The sequence below is a fragment of the Lithobates pipiens genome, unplaced genomic scaffold (assembly GCF_037356315.1).
Source record: "Lithobates pipiens isolate NorthernLeopardFrog02 unplaced genomic scaffold, aLitPip1_a1.2 Scaffold_1, whole genome shotgun sequence".
NCBI lineage: Eukaryota > Metazoa > Chordata > Amphibia > Anura > Ranidae > Lithobates > Lithobates pipiens.
This window is the reverse complement of record NW_027507685.1, coordinates 243077279-243098003: the sequence shown is the minus strand read 5'-3', so window position 1 is coordinate 243098003 and position 20725 is coordinate 243077279. Positions and strand designations below refer to the sequence as shown.

The 20725-nt window shown below is 43.3% G+C and overlaps 1 protein-coding gene across 1 annotated transcript in view; it reads right to left on the bottom strand.

Moving 5' to 3' along the window:
* Positions 1-20725, bottom strand: part of TSPAN6 (tetraspanin 6) — a 41156-nt gene that overhangs the window by 12331 nt on the left and 8100 nt on the right. Inside the window, 3 exon segments of the mRNA XM_077484818.1 lie at positions 2920-3018; positions 5848-5922; positions 13821-14009. Of these exon segments, the coding sequence (XP_077340944.1) occupies positions 2920-3018; positions 5848-5922; positions 13821-14009 (363 nt within the window).

The window sequence follows — 20725 nt, the reverse complement described above, 5'->3', positions numbered from 1 at the left end:
CAGAAAAAAAGAACCCACTGCCAGTGCGTCCAGGAGCAGCGGTGCTTTGGCAGAATAAAAAAAAGTTTGATGTGCGTAAACACGCCTAAACGCGTTAGCCCTAGGTGAGTTCAGTGCTTCAGCGTTAATTCATTCCAAAGGCCGAAAATAATTATTCTGGCCATCTAAAATTAATTCAGACCCAAGCGTTTGTTGCCCCTCAATGTGTTACACACGTTCACGAGCATCGGGTATTTTTTCTGCCAAGCAGCGATGCCAGGAGGAAAGGCGTTAGGAGAGATGGCAAAAACGTCCAGTGGGCATGAGGTCTAATAGGGTCTGGGTACTCAATAGCTATATTTTAGGTATAAGCGGGGCACAGCGGGCGAAGCCAATCCCCGACTTCTTATACATTTAACCACTTAAAGTGTAAAAGGATTGTTTTTTTATTTTTATTTTTTAAACACAAACAAACAAACACACTTACCTCCACTGTGCAGCTCGTTTTGCGTGGAGTGGCCCTGAACATCCATTTCTAGGTGCTCTTGCGACCCCTCCCCACATCAGATAACCCCCTAGGAGAGGCGCTCTCTTGCGGGCACACGCGCAGGCACGCTCCCGAGTCCAGCATTCGGCATCCATAGACGCCAAATGCAGGACTCGGCCCCCCCGTCACTGGATTTGATTGACAGCAGTGGGAGCCAATAGCTGCACTGCTATCAATCTATCCAATCAAGAGCCGGGAACCCGTGGAGAGATGGATGGCAGGGACTCGCCAACGGAAATTAGGGGCTCGGGTAAGTAAAGGGGGTGGGGGGTGGCAATAGGATGCATTAAGGTGAAAAATCACAAGCCTTTACAACCCCTTTAAGGGCCGCCCCACGTACATATACTGCGGCAGGGCGGCCCCTAAGCGCAAAAATCACGCGACATTCCTCAGACCGGCTCTGGGGCACATGCGCCACCGCGCTCCCACTGCGAATGGACACAGCAAGAGCCAATCAGCAGGTCTGTCGGGTGCGATGGTCACCGCTATCATCGATAGGAGAGGCAGAACGACGATCTTTCAGAGAGGAAGAGAGAGATCTTGTGTTCCTGCTAATCAGAACAGGAATGTCTCCCTTCCTCCGGTCAGTCCATCCCCCACACAGTTAGAAATCACTCCCTAGGAGCACACCTTAACCCTTTTGATCATCCCTGATGTTAACCCCTCCCCCGCCAGTGTTATTTATACAGTGACAGTGTTTTGTTTTTTTAGCACTGATCACTGTATTAGTATCACTGGTCCCCAAAAAGTGTCATTTAGTGTCAGATTTGTCCGTCGCAAGTGTCCCATATAAAAAATTAAAGAAAAATTTAAAGAAACTAAGTGGTGAGCTCGTGTCATTACCAAGCAGGTAAACCTTAAAGCACATCTGAAGTCAAAAAAACTTTATTTTTTATTTTGGATAGCGAAAGGGACTGAACCCCTGGTCAGTCCCCCCCCCCCCCCCCCCCCAATTTGTTTCCCAATTAAGAAGATTTCCCTTCCCTACCAGCCCCATAGCCAAAATACAAAAAGGAAGAGGGAATCCCTCGGTTTTCACCAGAACCAGCGTTCCCATTGGGAAGATTTCCCCCTCTGCTCCTCTTCTGGTGACAACCCAAAATTTGGAATTTTCCTTCACACTCAGTGAGAACGGTCACCAGGACAAATGGGAAGGGTGAATCACCAAACGGGGGTACAGGCAGCAATAAAAACCTGACAGGGGGTTATAATTCCTTTCCATTCTAGCCAAATCATTTTTGTTTCATTGCCTTTAGTTGTACTAAACCATTTATAAATGCTATTGTCATGAACATGCTGTATAGAAATGAACATTAGCAGAGGCTAACCACAAGGTGGCGCTGTGACTCCGAATGACGGAAGTACATTGTAACTATTTGTTTCAATACATTTTAATAGATACTTCTTTATACAGTCACTCACATAAGTAAGTACACCCCTCACATTTTTGTAAATATTATAGTCTATCTTTTCATGTGACAACACTGAAGAAATGACACTTGTCTACAATGTAAAGTAGTGAGTGTACAGCTTGTATAACAGTGTACATTTGCCGTCCCCTCAAAATAACTCAACACACAGCCAGGGCCAGTGTTCTGGCAGATAGTGTCCTGCCATCATATAGCGTCCGCCCCGTACTGCGCATGCATTGGGTCTGATAACCTTAGTAATTCATGTTAGTCTGCTTGCCTTTAGTAAACTGAAGGATTTCTTGTGCATCATCTTTAGAAGAGGCTTCCTTCTGGGAGGACAGCCATGCAGACCAATTTGATGCAGTGTGTGGCGTATGGTCTGAGCACTGACAGGCTGACCCCCCCCCCCCCCCCACCCCTATAACCTCTGCAGTAATGCTGGCAGCACTCATACATCTATTTCCCAAAGACAAACTCTTGATATAACACTGAGCACGTGACCTCAACTTTGGTCGCCCGTGGCGGGGCCTGTTCTGAGTGGAACATGTCCTGTTATACCGCTGTATGGTCTTGGCCACCGTGCTGCAGCTCAGTTTCAGGGTCTTGGCAATTTTCCTATAGCCTAGGCCATCTTTATGTAGAGCAACAATTCTTTTTTTTCAGATCCCCAGAGAGTTCTTGGAAATAATGTGCAATGTTGCACTTCCAGTGACCAGTATGAGCGAGTGAGAGTGATAACACCAAATTTAACACAGCTGCTCCCCATTCTCACCTGAGACCTTGTAACGCCAATGAGTCACATGACACCGGGGAGGGAAAATGGCTAATTGGGCCCAATTTGGACATTTTCACTTAGCCTATGCAGCTCATTAGATCAGATCTAGAACTGGATTTTCCAGCACATGGTGCGGTGATTTCGCTGCCGCCACCTTCTGTTAGGGTTTCCCCCCCCCCCCCCCGTGATTGGAGGAAGCTACTCACCGTCCTCTGAATGGTGTCCACAGCCCGGCTCTGCTCATCTCCCGTGGAGTTGTACTGCTTCAGAGCCTCCATGTATCCGTTTTCAAAGCTGCTCCTAATCTGAGAAGATAAAACAGATTTTTTGTTGTTTTTTATACTTATTTTTATAGGAAAAAACAAATCCGCAAAACAAACTTTTTTTTCCAAAAAATAAAAAATAAAATGTAATAAAACTCAAAAGCATATTTTTTCCTTCGCTTAGATTGTTGTTTAAAAAAAAAAAAAAAGAATAAAAAAAAAAAAGAATGTGAACATAGATGAAATATAGCATTTGTTTTCCAATTTGTCCTGTTTAAAAGGTCTCTAAAATTAGGATTAAAAAATGATTTACATACAGGATTTTTTTTAAATGAAACAAATAATGTAAAATGAAAAGAAAAAAAAAAAAAAAAAGTATATATTAAGGGTTAGAAAGACAAAAAAAAAGGCAGGGTTTTCTATTTCTATCTTTCTAATCCTTAATATTTATACTTTTTTTTTTTTTTAATTTTTAATTTTTTGTGTTGCATTGAAAAAAAAAATCTTGTATGTAAATAATTTTTTAATCCTAATTTTAGTGTCCTTTTAAACAGGACAAATTGGAAAACAAATTATATATTTCATCTATGTTCACATTCTTATTTATTTAAACAACATTCTAAGTGGAAAAAAATGCTTTTGAGCTTTATTACATTTCTTTGGATTGTGTGTGTATATATATATATATATACACACACATTATATATATATATATATATATATATATATATATATATATATATATATATATATATATATATGCAGGATTTTCTTTTTTAAATTGGTCAGGTTGCTGTAAAAGAATAACTAAAGGAATAGGGATCAGAACACCTGTGAGGGTCTTCCTTCTGTCTGCGCCCCCATTAGGGAGATTCTCCCTCTCTACATGTCCTGTGTACAGTTATCATTGAGAGCGAAGCAAACTCCTGCATTTTGGGTTGTCACCTGAACAGGAACAGAAGGAAAATCTTCCAATGGGGACACTGGTTCTGGTGATCCTCCCTCTGGATAGATTTGTCAGGGATTGTATTCCTCCCTTTAATACACCCAAAATAAGAAAAGAGGCTTGCTTTTATTTCTGCTATAACTGACATACAGATGGGAAGCTCGTCCCTATGATCTGCAGATAAATGAAACAGACACAAAAGTTACTTTGCATTTCTCTAGCTCGTGTCTGATCAATGCTTATAAACAATGTTACTTTGTACCTCTCTGTCTCATGCCTGAGCAAGGTTTATAAACATTGTTACTTTGTATCCAATTTCGTGTCTGATCAATGTCTATAAACAACGTTACTTTGTGTCTCTGTATCTCCTGTCACAACAAGGTTTATAAACAACATTACTCTGCAACCATCTCCTGTCTGATCAATATTTATAAATACAGTGGAACCTCAGTTTACAAGTAACGCAGTTAACGAGTGTTTTGAAAGATGAGCAACTTTTTTTCTTTTTTTTTTTTAAAACCCCAAATGTGTTTGTGAGTGTCGTCTTGCAAAACGAGCAGAATTCAAGCCAATGGGGTGTGCAGTACCACATTTGGCCAGAGGTGCGGGGGGCGCCTGTGACACTCGGAGCGGTTCGGAAATACCCAGAATCACTTTGAAATACTCGGAAACACTCTGCTCCCAAGTGTTTCCAAGGTCAGCCAAGCTGTCACTGAGTATTTAGGAGGCTCTCCGGCACCCCCCCCCCCCCCTCCCCACATTGGGTATTGAATGTAATAAAAGTCAATACAGAACAAATTATCTTTGTTTCCATTGACTTCTATGGGGAAACTCGCTTTGATATGCGGGTGCTTTGGATTACAAGCATTCTCCTGGAACGGATTATGCTCGTAATCCAAGGTTCCATTGTAATGTTACTTTATATCTCTCTGTCTCATGTCTGTTCAATGTTTCTAAACAATGTTACTTTGCATCTCTCTATCTCTTGTCTGATCAATATTTATAAACAATGTTATTTGTATCCATCTCCTGTCTCATGTTTATAAAAACACTGTTACTTTGTATATCTCATGTCTGAACAAGGTTTATAAACACAGTGTGACAATTCATTTTTTTTTTTTCATAGTAGCTGCTCTTAAAACTGCTGTATTCACACAGCAACTCCCAGCTATCAATTTAACAGCCGGCAATTGTGAGGGGGAAAGGTGCAAAAGGACAGGCAATACTACAGTAGGTAACACATGCAGTGTCCCCAACGGGTTATATACACAGAAGTGGATGGCAAAGACCCAGCCATTCTATGGAGGTCCTGCCATTATCAGAGCAGCTGGACAACTTAAAGCGGAGTTCCCCTTAAAAAAAAAATAAAAATAAAAAAAAACATTAAAGTCAGCAGCTACAAATACTGCAGCTGCTGACTTTTAATAATCGGACACTTACCTGTCCCAGGGTCCAGCGATGCGAGGGGGAACGAAGTCCCACTCATTCCCCCCTCCGCTCAGTGGTGCCGGCATTCTAACTGTGGGCACCCAGCTGTGGCTTCATAGCCGGGCACCCACTGCGCATGCGCGAGCGCCGCCGCGATTGGCCGCACAGTCATCTGGGACCTGTCACGTGTCTGACAAGATGGAGGAGGCAGAGCTGAGCCCTTCCTGTGCTGAGGGGAAGTGACGTCACCAGCCCAGGCATTTAAGGAGGCAGACTACGAGGGACCCCCTAGCAACAGGCATTTAGAGGAGAGTTTAAAAAAAAAAAAAAAAAAATATTTGGAATTTTTTTATGTGGAACACCACTTTAACATATTAACAAATTTTCTGCACAACTCTATCAACCCAATGCTCCTTGTATATCTCTATGGACCAGTAAGAGGAAACCATTGTTGCCAGATATAAAGGGGCCACTCCTAAAAGGAAATGTGCTCTTACCTCATGTCTGAACACCAGTCCTACTATGGCAGCAATCAGCTCAATCAGGAAGATGATAGACAAGAACATGGCATACTAAAAAAAAAAAAAAAAAAAAAAAAAAAAAACACATTAAACACATAATAAAATGTCATAACTAGATAAGATGTCGATTTCGATTACGCCACATGCAATAACCCCTGCAGCCAATCTCAGATTATTACAGTCAGCTTCTTTAACCCTTTAGCGGCCAGAGACTTTTTTTTTTTTTGCACACATTTAAAAAAAATAAAAAAAATAAAGAAAATCTTTTAGGCTTGAAGATTACACAAAACCCCCAAATATTATATATGAAAGCAGACCCTAGAGAATAAAATAGTGGTAGTTCCAATTTTTTAGGGCTACTTTCACACTGAAAATGGTACAAAAAAAAAAAAAAAAAGGATTCACGCTGCGCTAAAGATAAATTATCATTAAATACGATGGAAAAAGCAGCTGGCACTGGAGTCAGAATACAATAACTCAAAATACTAAAGTGCTAATAATACCAAACTGAATCAAAATGTCAATTTAAGAATAATTAAATAAAATTATAAAAAAAAAAAAAAATTAAAAATAATCCCACTAAAGTCACATAAAATATATACAATACCCTTCAAGGTGACGTGAAATAAATAGAAATGAAAAAAAAAAAAAAAACTTAAATAAAAACAATACCCAAGTAATGGTGAAAAATCCCTGAGGGATTAAAACTAAGGCAGACACCAACCAAAATTCATAAGTGTAAAAAAATTCATAAATGTAAAAAATGTGTTGCTCTAATAACAAATACTTAGTAATCTATGCAAACAATACATTAAATAATCACGAAAATATATAATATATATAATATATATATATATATATATATATATATATATATATATATATATATATTTAGAAGTCCAATAAAAAGTGAGGTAGTGAATGGTGCAGAAACAGATAGTCCACATAAAAGTGCTGAAAAAACACGATCCAATCTCAGATGAATGAGAAACAGACTCCTTAATCCCAGCCGGTGATTAGATCCAAAATGAGTGACACCCCAAAAGTGAGTAATGATAACCCTTACAGACTCCACATGACCACACTGAAAAACCTGATAGCGACTCCTCAAAACGGCTCACAAAATGGATAAGAGTATGGCAATCATGCCGCTCCTCTCCTCATGTGTTCATCCCCACCGTGAGACATGGCGGTGGCAGCATCGTGTGGTGGGGATGGTTTTCTTCAGCAGGGACAGGGAAGCTGGTCAGAGTTGATGGGAAGATGGATGGAGACAAATACAGGACAATCTTAGAAGAAAACCTGTTAGAGTCTGCAAAAGACTTGAGACCGGGGTGGAGGTTCACCTTCCAGCAGGACAATGATCCTAAACATCCAGCCAGAGCTACAATGGAATGGTTTAGATCAAAGCATATTCATGTGTTATAATGGCCCAGTCAAAGTCCAGACCTAAATCCAATTGAGAATCTGTGGCAAGACTTGAAAATTGCTGATCACAGACGCTCTCCATCCAATCTGACAGAGCCTGAGATATTTTGCAAAGAAGAATGGGCAGAAATGTCCTCTCTAGATGTGCAAAGCTGGTAGAGACACCCCCAAAAAGACTTGCAGCTGTAATTGGAGCGAAAGGAGGTTCTACAAAGTATTGACTCGGGGGGGCGCCATACAAATGTACCCCCCACACTTTTCACATATTTGTAAAAAATGTTGAAAACCGTTTATCATTTTCCTTCCACTTCACAATTATGTGCCACTTTGTGTTGGTCTATCACAGGGATATGCAATTAGCGGACCTCCAGCTGTTGCAGAACTACAAGTCCCATGAGGCATAGCAAGACTCTGACAGCCACAAGCATGACACACAGAGGCAGAGGCATGATGGGACTTGTAGTTTTACAACAGCTGGAGGTCCTCTAATTGCATATCTCTGGTCCATCACATAAAATCCCAATAAAATACATTGTCATGTTACAACTAAAAACGGAAAAATGTGGAACATTTCAAGGGGTATGAATACTTTTTCAAGACACTGTAGATCTCAATACACAGGTGTCAGTAAAGCTCAGGGTCGGGTGTTACAGAGATCATACAATAAGACGCCGGGCATACGGGACCAGCGTTAATAAATAACGACTTTTACAAGGTGTTGTCTTAAAAATAGAAGAAGAAAAAAAAACAAGTAAGCGGCAATGCAGGTCATTTATCAGATGAAGCACAAATGTCAGGAATGTGGAATTTCAAGCCCGGCGTGTCACAGAGATCAATGTTTCCACTTCTTGTCTCCACACATCAGAGGCGGCATTTACTACTACATATCTCCTAGATTGTAAGCTCTTGGGAGCAGAGCCCTCCGATTCCTCCTGTATTGAATTGTAATGTAACTGTACTGTCTGCCCTCATGTTGTAAAGCGCTGTGCAAACTGTTGTCACTATATAAATCCTGTATAATAATAATACAGTATATATTATACGGCCCTTTCCTCCAAAGGACTTCTGTTTCCACTGAAGGGCGCTGGTAATACAAGGCCAGCTTTATTAAATACAGGATTTATTGCCTGGAGTGCAGCTTTAAAGTCCCAGCCAGTTACAGCCGCCTAAAGCCGACGTTTGACCTGCTTATATTTGTCTTCCCCGGTTCTCCCCTCCCCCCCCAATCAACGTGCCAATTACATTTTAACCACTTGCTGACCGCCCTATAGCAGTTTTACTGCTACAAGGTGGCAGCTGTGCGCAGGATCATGTATATATATGTGATCCTGCACTAACGCCTGCAGGGGGCGCGCACGTACCAATGGCAGGAATTTTCACAGCAGAAGCCGATCTGCGGGTGCCAGGCACTCAATGTCCTCGGGCACCCGTCGGTCAGGCTCGGTTCACACTAGATATAAAGAAAAAGGGGATTTGCCAACAGTGGCGGCTAGTGGTATATCTTTCTGGGGTGGCGGCAGCACACAGTGCACAGCCCCTCCCCATGGTCGGTCCGCCGCAACCCTTAGCGCAGGCAGCGCTTTCCTCTGGGCGACGGGCTTCCATCGCGCAGCTCCTTCTCGGCATCAAGGCGGCGTCCTCATCGTGCGGCTCCTTTTGAAATGGTTTTCAATTTTAAAATAAAATATGTGCATTGTGCTCTATTGTACATCACATGGGGCAGCCACGAGCAATGACTGGTACTGCAAGGCAGCGCACACACAAGAGGTAAAAGTATTCATACCCCTTCAAATTTTTTGCACGTTTCGTCACGTTACAACCAAAAAACTTAAATGTATTTTATGTGATAGACCAGTGATGGAGAACCTCGGCACCCCAGATGTTTTGGAACTACATTTCCCATGATGCTCAACTACACTGCAGAATGCATCAGCATCATGGGAAATGTAGTTCCAAAACATCTGGGGTGCCAAGGTTCGCCATCACTGTGATAGACCAACACAAAGTGGCACATGATTGTGGAGTGGAAGGAAAATGATAAATGGTTTTCAAATTCTTTTATAAATAAATATGTGAAAGGTGTGGGGGGTACATTTGTGTTCAGCCCCTTTTACTCCGATACCCCTAACTAAAATCTAGTGGAACCAATTTCCTTCAGAAGTCACCTTATTACTAAATAGAGTCCATCTGTGTGTAATTTAATATCAATATAAATACAGCTGTTCTGTGAAGCCCTCAGAGGTTTGTTAGAGAACCTTAATGAACAAACAGCATCACGAAGGCCAAGGAACACACCAGGCAGGTCAGGGATAAAGTTGTGGAGAAGTTTAAAGCAGGGTTAGGTTATATTAAAAAAAAATATCCCAAGCTTTGAACAGCATCAAAATTGAAACCTATTCATGAGAACTGATTGCTGAATGTATGTTAAGTTAACGGCACCCCGCAATCGGTTTTACCAAACAGAGTGTGATTTGTAGAATTGGATTGCATGGCTGTGAACACCCATGCGATCTTGGTGCGGGCAACAAAAAAAAAAGGAGTCCTGCACGAGTCTGGTGTGAATGCGGTGCGATCTGAGCCAAACAAATCAATGGTTCAAATCGCACTAGAGAGGAAAGACGACGCATGGATTTACATGCAGTGTCCCACACTGCATTAGTGTGAACCCAGCCTCAACTACACAGAACGGGGATCTGCCTATGTAAAGAAGGAAACGCTGCGTTCTGACGGGGGGGGGGGGGGGGGGATGGATTCTGTGTTCCTGCAAAGCGGGGAATAAAATCGACATCTTCCTTTAGTGATAGAAAGCAGCACACACAGTACACCAAAACACCAGCTAGGCACACATTTAACCCTTTGATCACCCTAGATGTTTTATCCCTTCCCAGCCAGTGTCGTTAGTACAGTGACAGTGCATATTTTTAGCACTCATCACTGTATTAGTGTCACTGGTCCCCACAAAATGTCATTTAGTGTCAGATTGTTCGCCGCAATATGGCAGTCTATAAGTCGCTGATCACCACCATTACTAGTATAAAGTAAATAAAAATTCCAACTAAAAGTTTATAATAATGTGCATATATATATATATTTATTAGGGATGCACCGAAATTTCGGCCGCCGAAACATATCGGCCGAAAATGCCCTTTTCGGCAATTTGCTGAAAGAGAAAAACGGCCGATAATGGAGCCGAAAATGGGGCGGGGCCAGGGTAGGGGGCGGGGCTCCGCCCCCCACCGCTGGTGCGCCCATCATGAAAAGCTATAACATTCCAAATAGTGCAGGAGAGCCGTCTCCACCACCTGTTTGATCACAGAGCGGGAACATCACAGCTTTTATTTCAATAGCTGTGTGTTCCCGGCCGTGCGCCGTCACGTACAGCCCCTCCCCCTTGTCCGGGCACTTTGATAGACAGATCACCCGTAGGATTGGACACATGATCTGTCTATCAAAGTGCCCTGACAAGGGGGAGGGGCTTACGTGACGGCGCGCGGCCGGGAACACACAGCTATTGAACTGAAAGCTGTGATGTTCCCCTGCTGTGATCAAACAGGCGACTCTCCTCTCTTTACAGGTTAGCTGCTATGAGGGGACACACTGGCTGCTATGAGGGGACACACTGGCTGCAACGGGGGACACACTGGCTGCAACGGGGGACACACTGGCTGGCTGCATTGTATCATGTGTCATGTATCATGTGTGCAATTTCTGACCATCTCCTGTACCACGTCCCCAGTCTCTGACCATCTCCTGTACCACGTCCCCAGTCTCTGACCATCTCCTGTACCACGTCCCCAGTCTCTGACCATCTCCTGTACCACGTCCCCAGTCTCTGACCATCTCCTGTACCACGTCCCCAGTCTCTGACCATCTCCTGTACCATGTCCGCAGTCTCTGACCATCTCCTGTACCACGTCCGCAGTCTCTGACCATCTCCTGTACCACGTCCGCAGTCTCTGACCATCTCCTGTACCACGTCCGCAGTCTCTGACCATCTCCTGTACCACGTCCGCAGTCTCTGACCATCTCCTGTACCACGTCCGCAGTCTCTGACCATCTCCTGTACCACGTCCGCAGTCTCTGACCATCTCCTGTACCACGTCCGCAGTCTCTGACCATCTCCTGTACCACGTCCCCAGTCTCTGACCATCTCCTGTACCACGTCCCCAGTCTCTGACCATCTCCTGTACCACGTCCCCAGCCTCTGACCACCTCCTGTACCACGTCCCCAGTCTCTGACCACCTCCTGTACCATGTCCCCAGTCTCTGACCACCTCCTGTACCATGTCCCCAGTCTCTGACCATCTCCTGTACCATGTCCCCAGTCTCTGACCATCTCCTGTACCACGTCCCCAGTCTCTGACCATCTCCTGTACCACGTCCGCAGTCTCTGACCATCTCCTGTACCACGTCCGCAGTCTCTGACCATCTCCTGTACCACATCCGCAGTCTCTGACCATCTCCTGTACCATGTCCCCAGCCTCTGACCACCTCCTGTACCACATCCGCAGTCTCTGACCACCTCCTGTACCATGTCCCCAGTCTCTGACCACCTCCTGTACCATGTCCCCAGTCTCTGACCACCTCCTGTATAAAAATATTTTTTAAAAACAGTCATTTTCGGTATCGGTGCTGTTTCGGTTTTCGGCCTAGTGTATTTTTCATTTTCGGTATCGGTTTCGGCACCCAAAAACCCATTCGGTGTATCCCTAATATATATATTATAAATTTTCAATATAAATTAAAAAAAAAAATATATATATATATTTTTTAGATTGGTATAATCTTAAATCATTCTCTGCAGCTATTACGTTTTGTACCACCCCCTCCCTTTAGAATGTAAGCTCTACGAGCCGTGCCCTCCTGTACCTTCTGTATTTAACTGTACTGTAATTGTGTTTCCCCCCCCCCATTCATTGTAAAGCACTTCGTAAACTGTTGGCTCTATATAAATTGTTTATAATAATGTGTGTTATATATAATTTTTTTATGTATTGGATAGGTTTTATAGTAGAAAAGTAAAAAAAAATTTTTTTTTTCTTCTTCAATTGTCAGTCTCATTTTCTTTATGTTTACAGCTCATAAAATAAACAAAGTTATGAATTATGTGAAAATAACGAATGCCGCATCTAAACAAGTGGAACGAAACAAATAATAAATATAATAATGTTTATTATTATTGTTATTATTAATTTGTTCCGCTCCACTTGTTTAGATGCGGCATTCGTTATTTTCGCATAATTCATAACTTCGGATAATTTTGCATTCGTTACGTTCACTAACAGTCAAATTTGAAAGGAAATTCCAATACCTATCATTTAACAGTTAGTAATAGTTATTTCAGATTTTCGAATTTATGAATATTAGGAGTTATAGATAAACGACCCCCTCTGCGACCAGCATCCCCTCCCCCCTCCTCTCCCTCTGTCTTATCCCACTAACTCTGCTGCTATCTTTATTACCACTGATTTGTATACGTTTTTTTACTCTCCTTTTTTTTCCCCTCTCTTTTTTTTTTTTTTTTCTCCCCTTCTCTCTCCTTTCCCTAAAGATGTGTTTTTTTTTTTTTTTTAACATTCTGCTTAAAAATTTGTGAATCAGTACTGCTTGGACCTTGAGGAAGGGGATATACCCCGAAAGTTTGTCCTGAAAAATTGCATGTTAGTGCATATAAAAAAAAAAAGTATCACGGACAGTACTAATTTTTCTCTGAATATTAGGAAAAATTTGTTAAACAGGTTTCTGTTAATTCTGATATCTCTGAATTAACAAATTTTAAACGAATTGCACATGTCTGATTGTAATCTCCATGAGGGCCGGGACTGATATCAATGTATATGTAAAGCGATGTGCAAAATTGACGGTGCTATATAAGTACCTGAAATTAAAATTTGTCTTCTTCCCCCCCCCCCCCCATCAAAACGCTAATGACATTTTTAAATAAAACCTCTCGGTTTTCTTTACGGACCTAAAATCGGTGACATCCCCACCGGGTCTCTGTGCTTCTCTATGCAATGCAGGCAGAACACGATAGGTGGGAGGGGGCGGCTGTACATGGCTTCCTGAAAACAGCTCCCTGCCTCAGTACTCCTTCTCAAGATCCCTCCATCCTGATGCAAGCAGTGGGCCGTTCCTGAGCATAAAAGAACACATACCTGTTCCCATTTAAAAGGAGCATGCGCTTGTATATCTGTGCACTCTGCTCATCAGTTGCTTGATTCTACTTTACTAGAGTAGAATATAGTAACTGATCAGCAGATCGCACAGCTCTGAAGTCTACAGCACACCAGTGGCCGGTAGGGAGGAAGATGCACATCTAAAGGGATGCCATGGATGTGTTCTTTTACATAAGGCTTTTCAAAGAAGACCTGAGATAGAGAGAGTTCTGTGATGTTTACTGGACCCCTCACACCAAAATTTGGAGCAAAGACCAGCAGACAGACCCAGTGATGATGTCGCTGAGTTTCAAAAATTTCTTGAAAGCAAAAGTGAAAATAAAATAATAAAAAACAACATCTTACCAGTTTCAGCATCCAGGTGCTGGCCCGACAGGTGGCAAAGCAGCCGAAGGTGCCCAGGAGGATAATGACGGCTCCGGTGCCGATGAGGACATAGGGCACGTTGGTGGCATTTTCGTTGAGGATGGAAAAGTAGACTTCCAGGCTGACTTTCCCCCAAACGCCCACCGTGAGCAGGATGACGCCGGTGATCTGCGGACACAAGAGGGCGACACTGAGAACACGTGCAATTCAGGAGACCATAAAAAATAAAAATAAAATAAAGAGAGAAGGAATCCGATTACTAAGAGAGAGAGGAGAACCCCAATCACTCTCCAGCCACCTACTGCCGGGATTAAACACCAAACACCCATCCCCCGTTGGTTAGCATTTAAAATTCGAGAGCCCAACAGGGTTTTTTTTTTTTTTTTTTTTATCTCAGTTTTAAGTGGAGTGCAGGGCGATTAGACCCACTGTTGGGTTTTATTGCTATGCCTTTGCTGGGGGGAGGGGACACCAGGCACAGGAAGTTATAGGAAATCTGCCTGGTGGGGACACAGACCGCAACAAAAACCTGACAGGGGGGCCAGTTCATCCTTCTGATTACTTTTAAGGCTTCATTGGCACTTAAAGAGGAAGTAAACCCTGATGAGTTTACTTCCTCTTTTTTTCCCTGCAAAGGTAAAGCATAATGGACTACTATGCATCGCATAGTAGCTCATTATGTGTCACTTACCTGACACAGGAGCCAGCGAAGTCGCCGCTGTCCCCTGTAGTCCGCCGCATCCATCTTGCTGGTGGCGTCTCGCAGCTCCGACGAATGACAGCGGCGAAGCCGCGATGACGTCACTCCCGCGCATGCGCACGGGAGTCGACAATTTAGGCAAATCCATTCTTGGACTTGCCGCATTTAGTGCGCCTGCGCCGTAGACAGCGGTGCCCATTTTCGGGCAAATATCTCCTAAACCATATAGGTTTGGGAGATATTGCTTGGACCTACAGGTAAGCCTTAATCTAGGCTTACCTGTAGGTCAAAGTGGTCTGAAAGGGTTTACTTCCTCTTTAAGGCTCCATTCACACCAGCCCCGCTGGAAGGTATTTCCAGACACACTCCCAACCTAAAAGTGAACATTCACCTTAAGCGCCCTTTCACTCTACTCCATTGGAAACATTTTTTTTTTATAATAATAAAAATTATATATATATATATATATATATATATATATATATATATATATATATATATATTTTTTTTTTTTTTTTTTTTTTAATAAGAAAAATATAACAGTAAAAACGCAAATGCATTTTTGGCACTTTTTGTTTTCTTGTTCCCCGACTCAAATCACGCACCTGTGAAACAGACCTGCGACTCAAAAAGTGCACCGAAAAAAAAGCAACCATGGTGTGTTTTTTGATGCATTTTCATTTTGGCTATGTTCACACCTATGCGCTTTCCAGTGCCTTCGCAGAAACGCAATACAATCCACTTAACATTAGTTCCTATGGGTCGTGTTCACATCTATGCAGTCTCCACCGATGCGTTTTTTTGGAAAGGTGCAGGAACTTTTTTTTATTTTATTTATTGATTTATTTTTTTTAATTTTAATTTTTTTTTTTTTTTTTACACAAAGCCCCTTCCCCAAAAAAAATGCATCGGCGGAGACTGCATAGATGTGAATGCTTTTTTTGGTGCACTTTTTGAGTCGCACGTCTTTCACAGGTGCGGGATTGGATTTATGCAATTTGTGCGGGATTTATGCGTTTTTACTTTGTGTTTTTTCTGTGTTTTTTGTTTTGTTTTTTTATGCGTTTTTACTGTGTATTTTTTTGTTTTTTTATGCACATGTACTGGTTTCTTTTTTCTTAGATTTCAATGGAATCACATCAAAAACACAAACCCCAAATTTTCCTGCTCCTGACGATTGCAGCGATACCACATGTGTGTATGTTAGTTGTCGTTTGTACCTGTAGTGCAGCCCAAATCAATAGCCCGCATTTTAAAAAAATAAATAAAATGTTTAACCCGTTTAAAACTCAGCTATAAGAATGTTTTCAAATTCTAAAATATATAGAGGCCATTTATTGTCATTCCCACGAGAATATCTTGAAATTCTTCTTTGCTTTGTATCATCCGTACTTTAATATGTCTACTTTTTATTTCTGGTATCACATAATTTGTCTTATATTCTGTACATGTAATTTATTTTAACATAAAAATAAAAAATTTTAACATAAAAATAAAAAATTTTGAACGAGAAAAAAAAAATTTAACCCAAAAACACACTGGACACTAAAGTAAAAAAAAAAAAAAAAAATACAAAAAAAAAAATAAATAAAAAAAAAACCTGCCCAAAAAAAAAAAAAAAAAAAAAGCCTAAACAAATTAAAAAACGAATGCAGCCGTCACATCTAAGAATTGGTAAGCTGCAATATAATAAATGGTTCCTTTTGGGTTTAGTGGCGCTTTAAATCAGGAAACAAATTAGGAAGTAGATCTTGCTCCGATTGGGACATAAAGAGAGATTCGGGATCACCCAGCTCAGCATTGCCCTGATGATCTGCCTGGGCATCTGCCTGGGCGCACCATCTCCAGCCTCCTACAGACATGGAGCGTTGCGTCTCCTTTCCTGACCCGCTCTGGCTGGTTCATCCCAGAAGGCTCCCGTTATCAGCGTGTCACCAGTGCTGGAATCTGTGCCACGGGGACGCCTGCCAACTGCCAGATCAACAGCTGTGACATGTGAACTGCGATCCCGCCATTATCTCCGCTCCCATAATATAAGTGATAGAATGCCAGCGCTCCCCTTTCTTATCTGCTCCTCACTCCTGAACCCGGAACTCACGCTTCTCATATCCTATCTGGAATAGATCTGCTGTGCGTTCCGCCATCTTCCATCGGACGCCGCCGCATAACAGAAACGCCAATCAATTTCTTCCTCGCTTGATAAAGCAAAGAGCACATAGATGGGTCATTTCCCAGCAGGCCAGCATTGAAATGCTACTTCGTAGCAACAGTTTGCTATAAGAGGTTTTTAGCCCTCGATCACATTGGAGCAACTTGCAGGGAGGATATAAATCAATGATTAAAAAATAAATAAATAAAAAAAAAATAAAAAAAAAGACTTTTTTGGATTTAAAATCAATTTTTTGGATTGTTACCAAATGTTAATAAAATGCTTTTGGAGGAGTAAAAAAAAAAAAAAAAAAAAAACCTATTCAATGATAGTTTTCTATTTAAGATACATTAATAATTTAGTTTATTCAGCAGGAGGCTGTATATTCTGCAATATTTCCATTTTTTGGTAAACCCATTCAATGAATCCAAGCTGAGATAACATGCACTGCATTGTTACATTCACACAATGTCACAGTAACCATGAGATAAAACAAAGTTCAGGAATATTCCTTTATCCCATTGTTTTGCAACACTATGTGCACTACAAACTGTACGATAGAATCGGTTCTCATATCGGCGATTTACTAACCTGACAGCTCATTATTCTACATAGGAAACCTTCATTTTGTTTGAAGATATTAAAGATTTCAACTACCAGCAAGAATGAGTCCTTACATTTAAAGAGCACCTGTCATTACAGATCCATCATGGCAATGCCCGTTAGCGGGCATCCACTCACCCGCTGCCGCCACGTCCCTCACCTTGTTGTGTCACCACTGCATTACCAGCTGTAACATTAAAGTGAATGGGACTGTCGGTGATTCAACAGCCGGGCAGAGGAGGGGCCAACAGCCGGGCAGAGGAGGGGCCAACAGCCGGGCAGAGGAGGGGCCAACAGCCGGGCAGAGGAGGGGCCAACAGCCGGGCAGAGGAGGGGCCAACAGCCGGGCAGAGGAGGGGCCAACAGCCGGGCAGAGGAGGGGCCAACAGCCGGGCAGAGGAGGGGCGGCAGAGGAGGGGCGGCAGAGGAGGGGCGGCAGAGGAGGGGCGGCAGAGGAGGGGCCAACAACAGAGGGGGCAGAGGAGGAGCCAACAACAGAGGGGGCAGAGGAGGAGCCAACAACAGAGGGGGCAGAGGAGGAGCCAACAACAGAGGGGGCAGAGGAGGAGCCAACAACAGAGGGGGCAGAGGAGGAGCCAACAACAGAGGGGGCAGAGGAGGAGCCAACAACAGAGGGGGCAGAGGAGGAGCCAACAACAGAGGGGGCAGAGGAGGAGCCAGAGGGGCAGAGGAGGAGCCAACAGAGGGGCAAAGAAAGAGCCAACAGCAATGATAGACGCGCTTTAAAAATTATGATTACAATCGATTCGATTTAAATAAAGCCTTTTTACTAGCGATTTAAATCAAATCCACCCCGGTGACTTGTCATGCAACTTGACAGGTCAAATCGCATGACAAAGTCGCACCCCATTGTCGGCAATGGCCATGTTCGAATCGATGCGACGCCGACTTTGCGGTTCGATTTGCAAAAGTAGATCTTGCACTGCTTTTGGCGATTTCGGGTGCGACTTGTACAGACACCTGTGTATGAAGCCGCACTGATGTCTTCCAAGTCGCACTGACCTTCGGCTTTGAAATTCTGCGATTTCAGATGAAGAGGCACAACATTTCAAAGCTGCAGGCAATGTGAACCAAGTCTACAACTGGAGAGTGCAGAATCTGGTGCAGCTCTGCAAAGAAACCAATCAGCTTCTGCTTGTTAGATTAAAGAGGAGTCACCAGATTTCAATCCAATAGAGCACCTTTGGGATGTGGTGGAACGGGAGATTCGCATCATGGATGTGCAGCCGACAAATCTGCAGCAACTGTGTGATGTTATCGTGTCACTTCGGAGCAAAATCTCTGAGGAATGTTTCCAACACCTTGTAGAATCTATTCCACTAAGAATGAAGGGAAAAAAAGGGGGTCCAACCCGCTACTAGCAAGGGGGACCTAATAAAGTGGCCTGTGGGTGTATATTATGGGATGCCCCTGATGTGAACCAGATCAACATGTAAATAATTGGCATATCATCCTCTATATATGAAAGAAAGAAGGCCTAAAAAAGAAAACGAATGCAGCCATCACATCTAAGAATAAATGCAATTTAATAAAATGTTTTCTTTTGGGTTGAATAATGCTAACACTTTATGCCCATGCAGGGGTGGTAAAGGTGTGCAGAGCCTGTTATGACGTCCCCGGGAGCCACCCAATCAGATGCATTAGAAGGGACAGCTAAAGCCGTAGCCTAAAGCGACCACATGTGCACTGACATACACTATATTGTCAAAAGTATTTGGACACATGTTTTTACGCGCACACAAACTGTAATGACATCCCAGTCTTAGTCCGTAGGGTTCAATATTGAGTTGGTCACAAGGTCTAGGAGTGTATCTATGGGAATGTTTGACCATTCTTCCAGAAGTGCATTTGTGAGGTCAAGTATAGATGTTGGACGAGAAGGCCTGGCTCGCAGTCTCCGCTCTAATGCCTCCCAAAGGTGTTCTATGGGGGTTGAGGTCAGGACTCTGTGCAGGCCAGTCAAGTTCCTCCACCCCAAACTTGCTCATGGACCTTGCTTTGTGCACTGGTGCAAATCATTTGCTGGAGGGGGGATTATGGTGTGGGATTGTTTTTCAGGGGTCGGGTTGGCCCCTTAGTTCCAGTGAAGGGAACTCTTAAGGCGTCAGCATATCAAGACATTTTGGAAAGTTTGGTGCTCCCAACTTTGTGGGAACAGTTTGGGGATGGCCCCTTCCTGTTCCAACATGACTGCACACCAGTGCACAAAGCAAGACATGAATGAGTGAGTTTGGGGTGGAGGAACTTGACTGGCCTGCACAGAGTCCTGACCTCAACTTGATAGAACACCTTTGGGATGAATTAGAGCGGAAATTGCGAGCCAGACCTTCTCCTCCACCATCAGTGCCTGATCTCACAAATGCGCTTCTGGAAGAATGGTCAAACATTCCCATAGACCAGTGATGGCAAACCTTGGCACCCCAGATGTTTTGGAACTACATTTCCCATGATACTCCACTACACTGTAGAGTGCCAGAGCATCATGGGAAATGTAGTTCCAAAACATCTGGGGTGCCAAGGTTCGCCATCACTACCCTAGACACATCTCCTAAACCTTGTGGACGGCCTTCCCAGAAGGGTTGAAGCTGTTATAGCTGCAAAGGGTGGGCCAACTCAATATTGAATGCTACAGACCAAGACTGGGATGCCGTTAACCACTTCAGCTCTGGAAGGTTTACCCCCCTTCATGACCAGGCCATTTTTTGCGATACAACACTTTTTTTTTTTTTTTACGACTGGGGGTGCCATTAAAGTTCATGTGCGTGTAAAGGCAGGTGTCCCAATACTTTTGACCATACAAGGTATGTCAGTGCACGTGGTTGCTTTAGACCCCTTTCACAGTGCCCGCGCTTTTCAGGCGCTACAGAAATAGCGCCTGAAAAAAGCGACTCCTCTCACTCCAGTGTGATAGCCCTCGCTTTCACACTGGAGCGGTGCGCTGGCCGGGCGTCACAAAAAGTTCTGCCAGCAGCTTTTGTAGCGGTGAACTCACCGCTGCTCCCCATTGAAATCAATGTGGCAGCGCTGCAATACCGCCGGCAAAACCCTGCTCCGGCAGCATTTTGCAGGCGGATTTAACCCCTTTCCGGCTGATAGCGGGGGGGGGGGGGGGGGGGTTAAACCTGCCCTGCTAGTGCCCAAATAGCACTGCTAAAACTACGGTAAAGCGGCGCTAAAATAAGAGCCGCTTTACCGCTGACAAAGAATAGATGAACAGATTCCCCCAACAGCACAGTCGGTGAACGATCTGAACGGTTCCATTGCCGCAAATTGGGTGCGGCTTTGAGCTGTCAAGTCGCATTGGTGTGAAGCGGAGCTTACAAATCGCTTTCAGACAAGCACATTGCCCGATATGCAAATGACCCATCAAACTCCTATGTAATACTATAACCAAAATATAAAAGCAGCAAC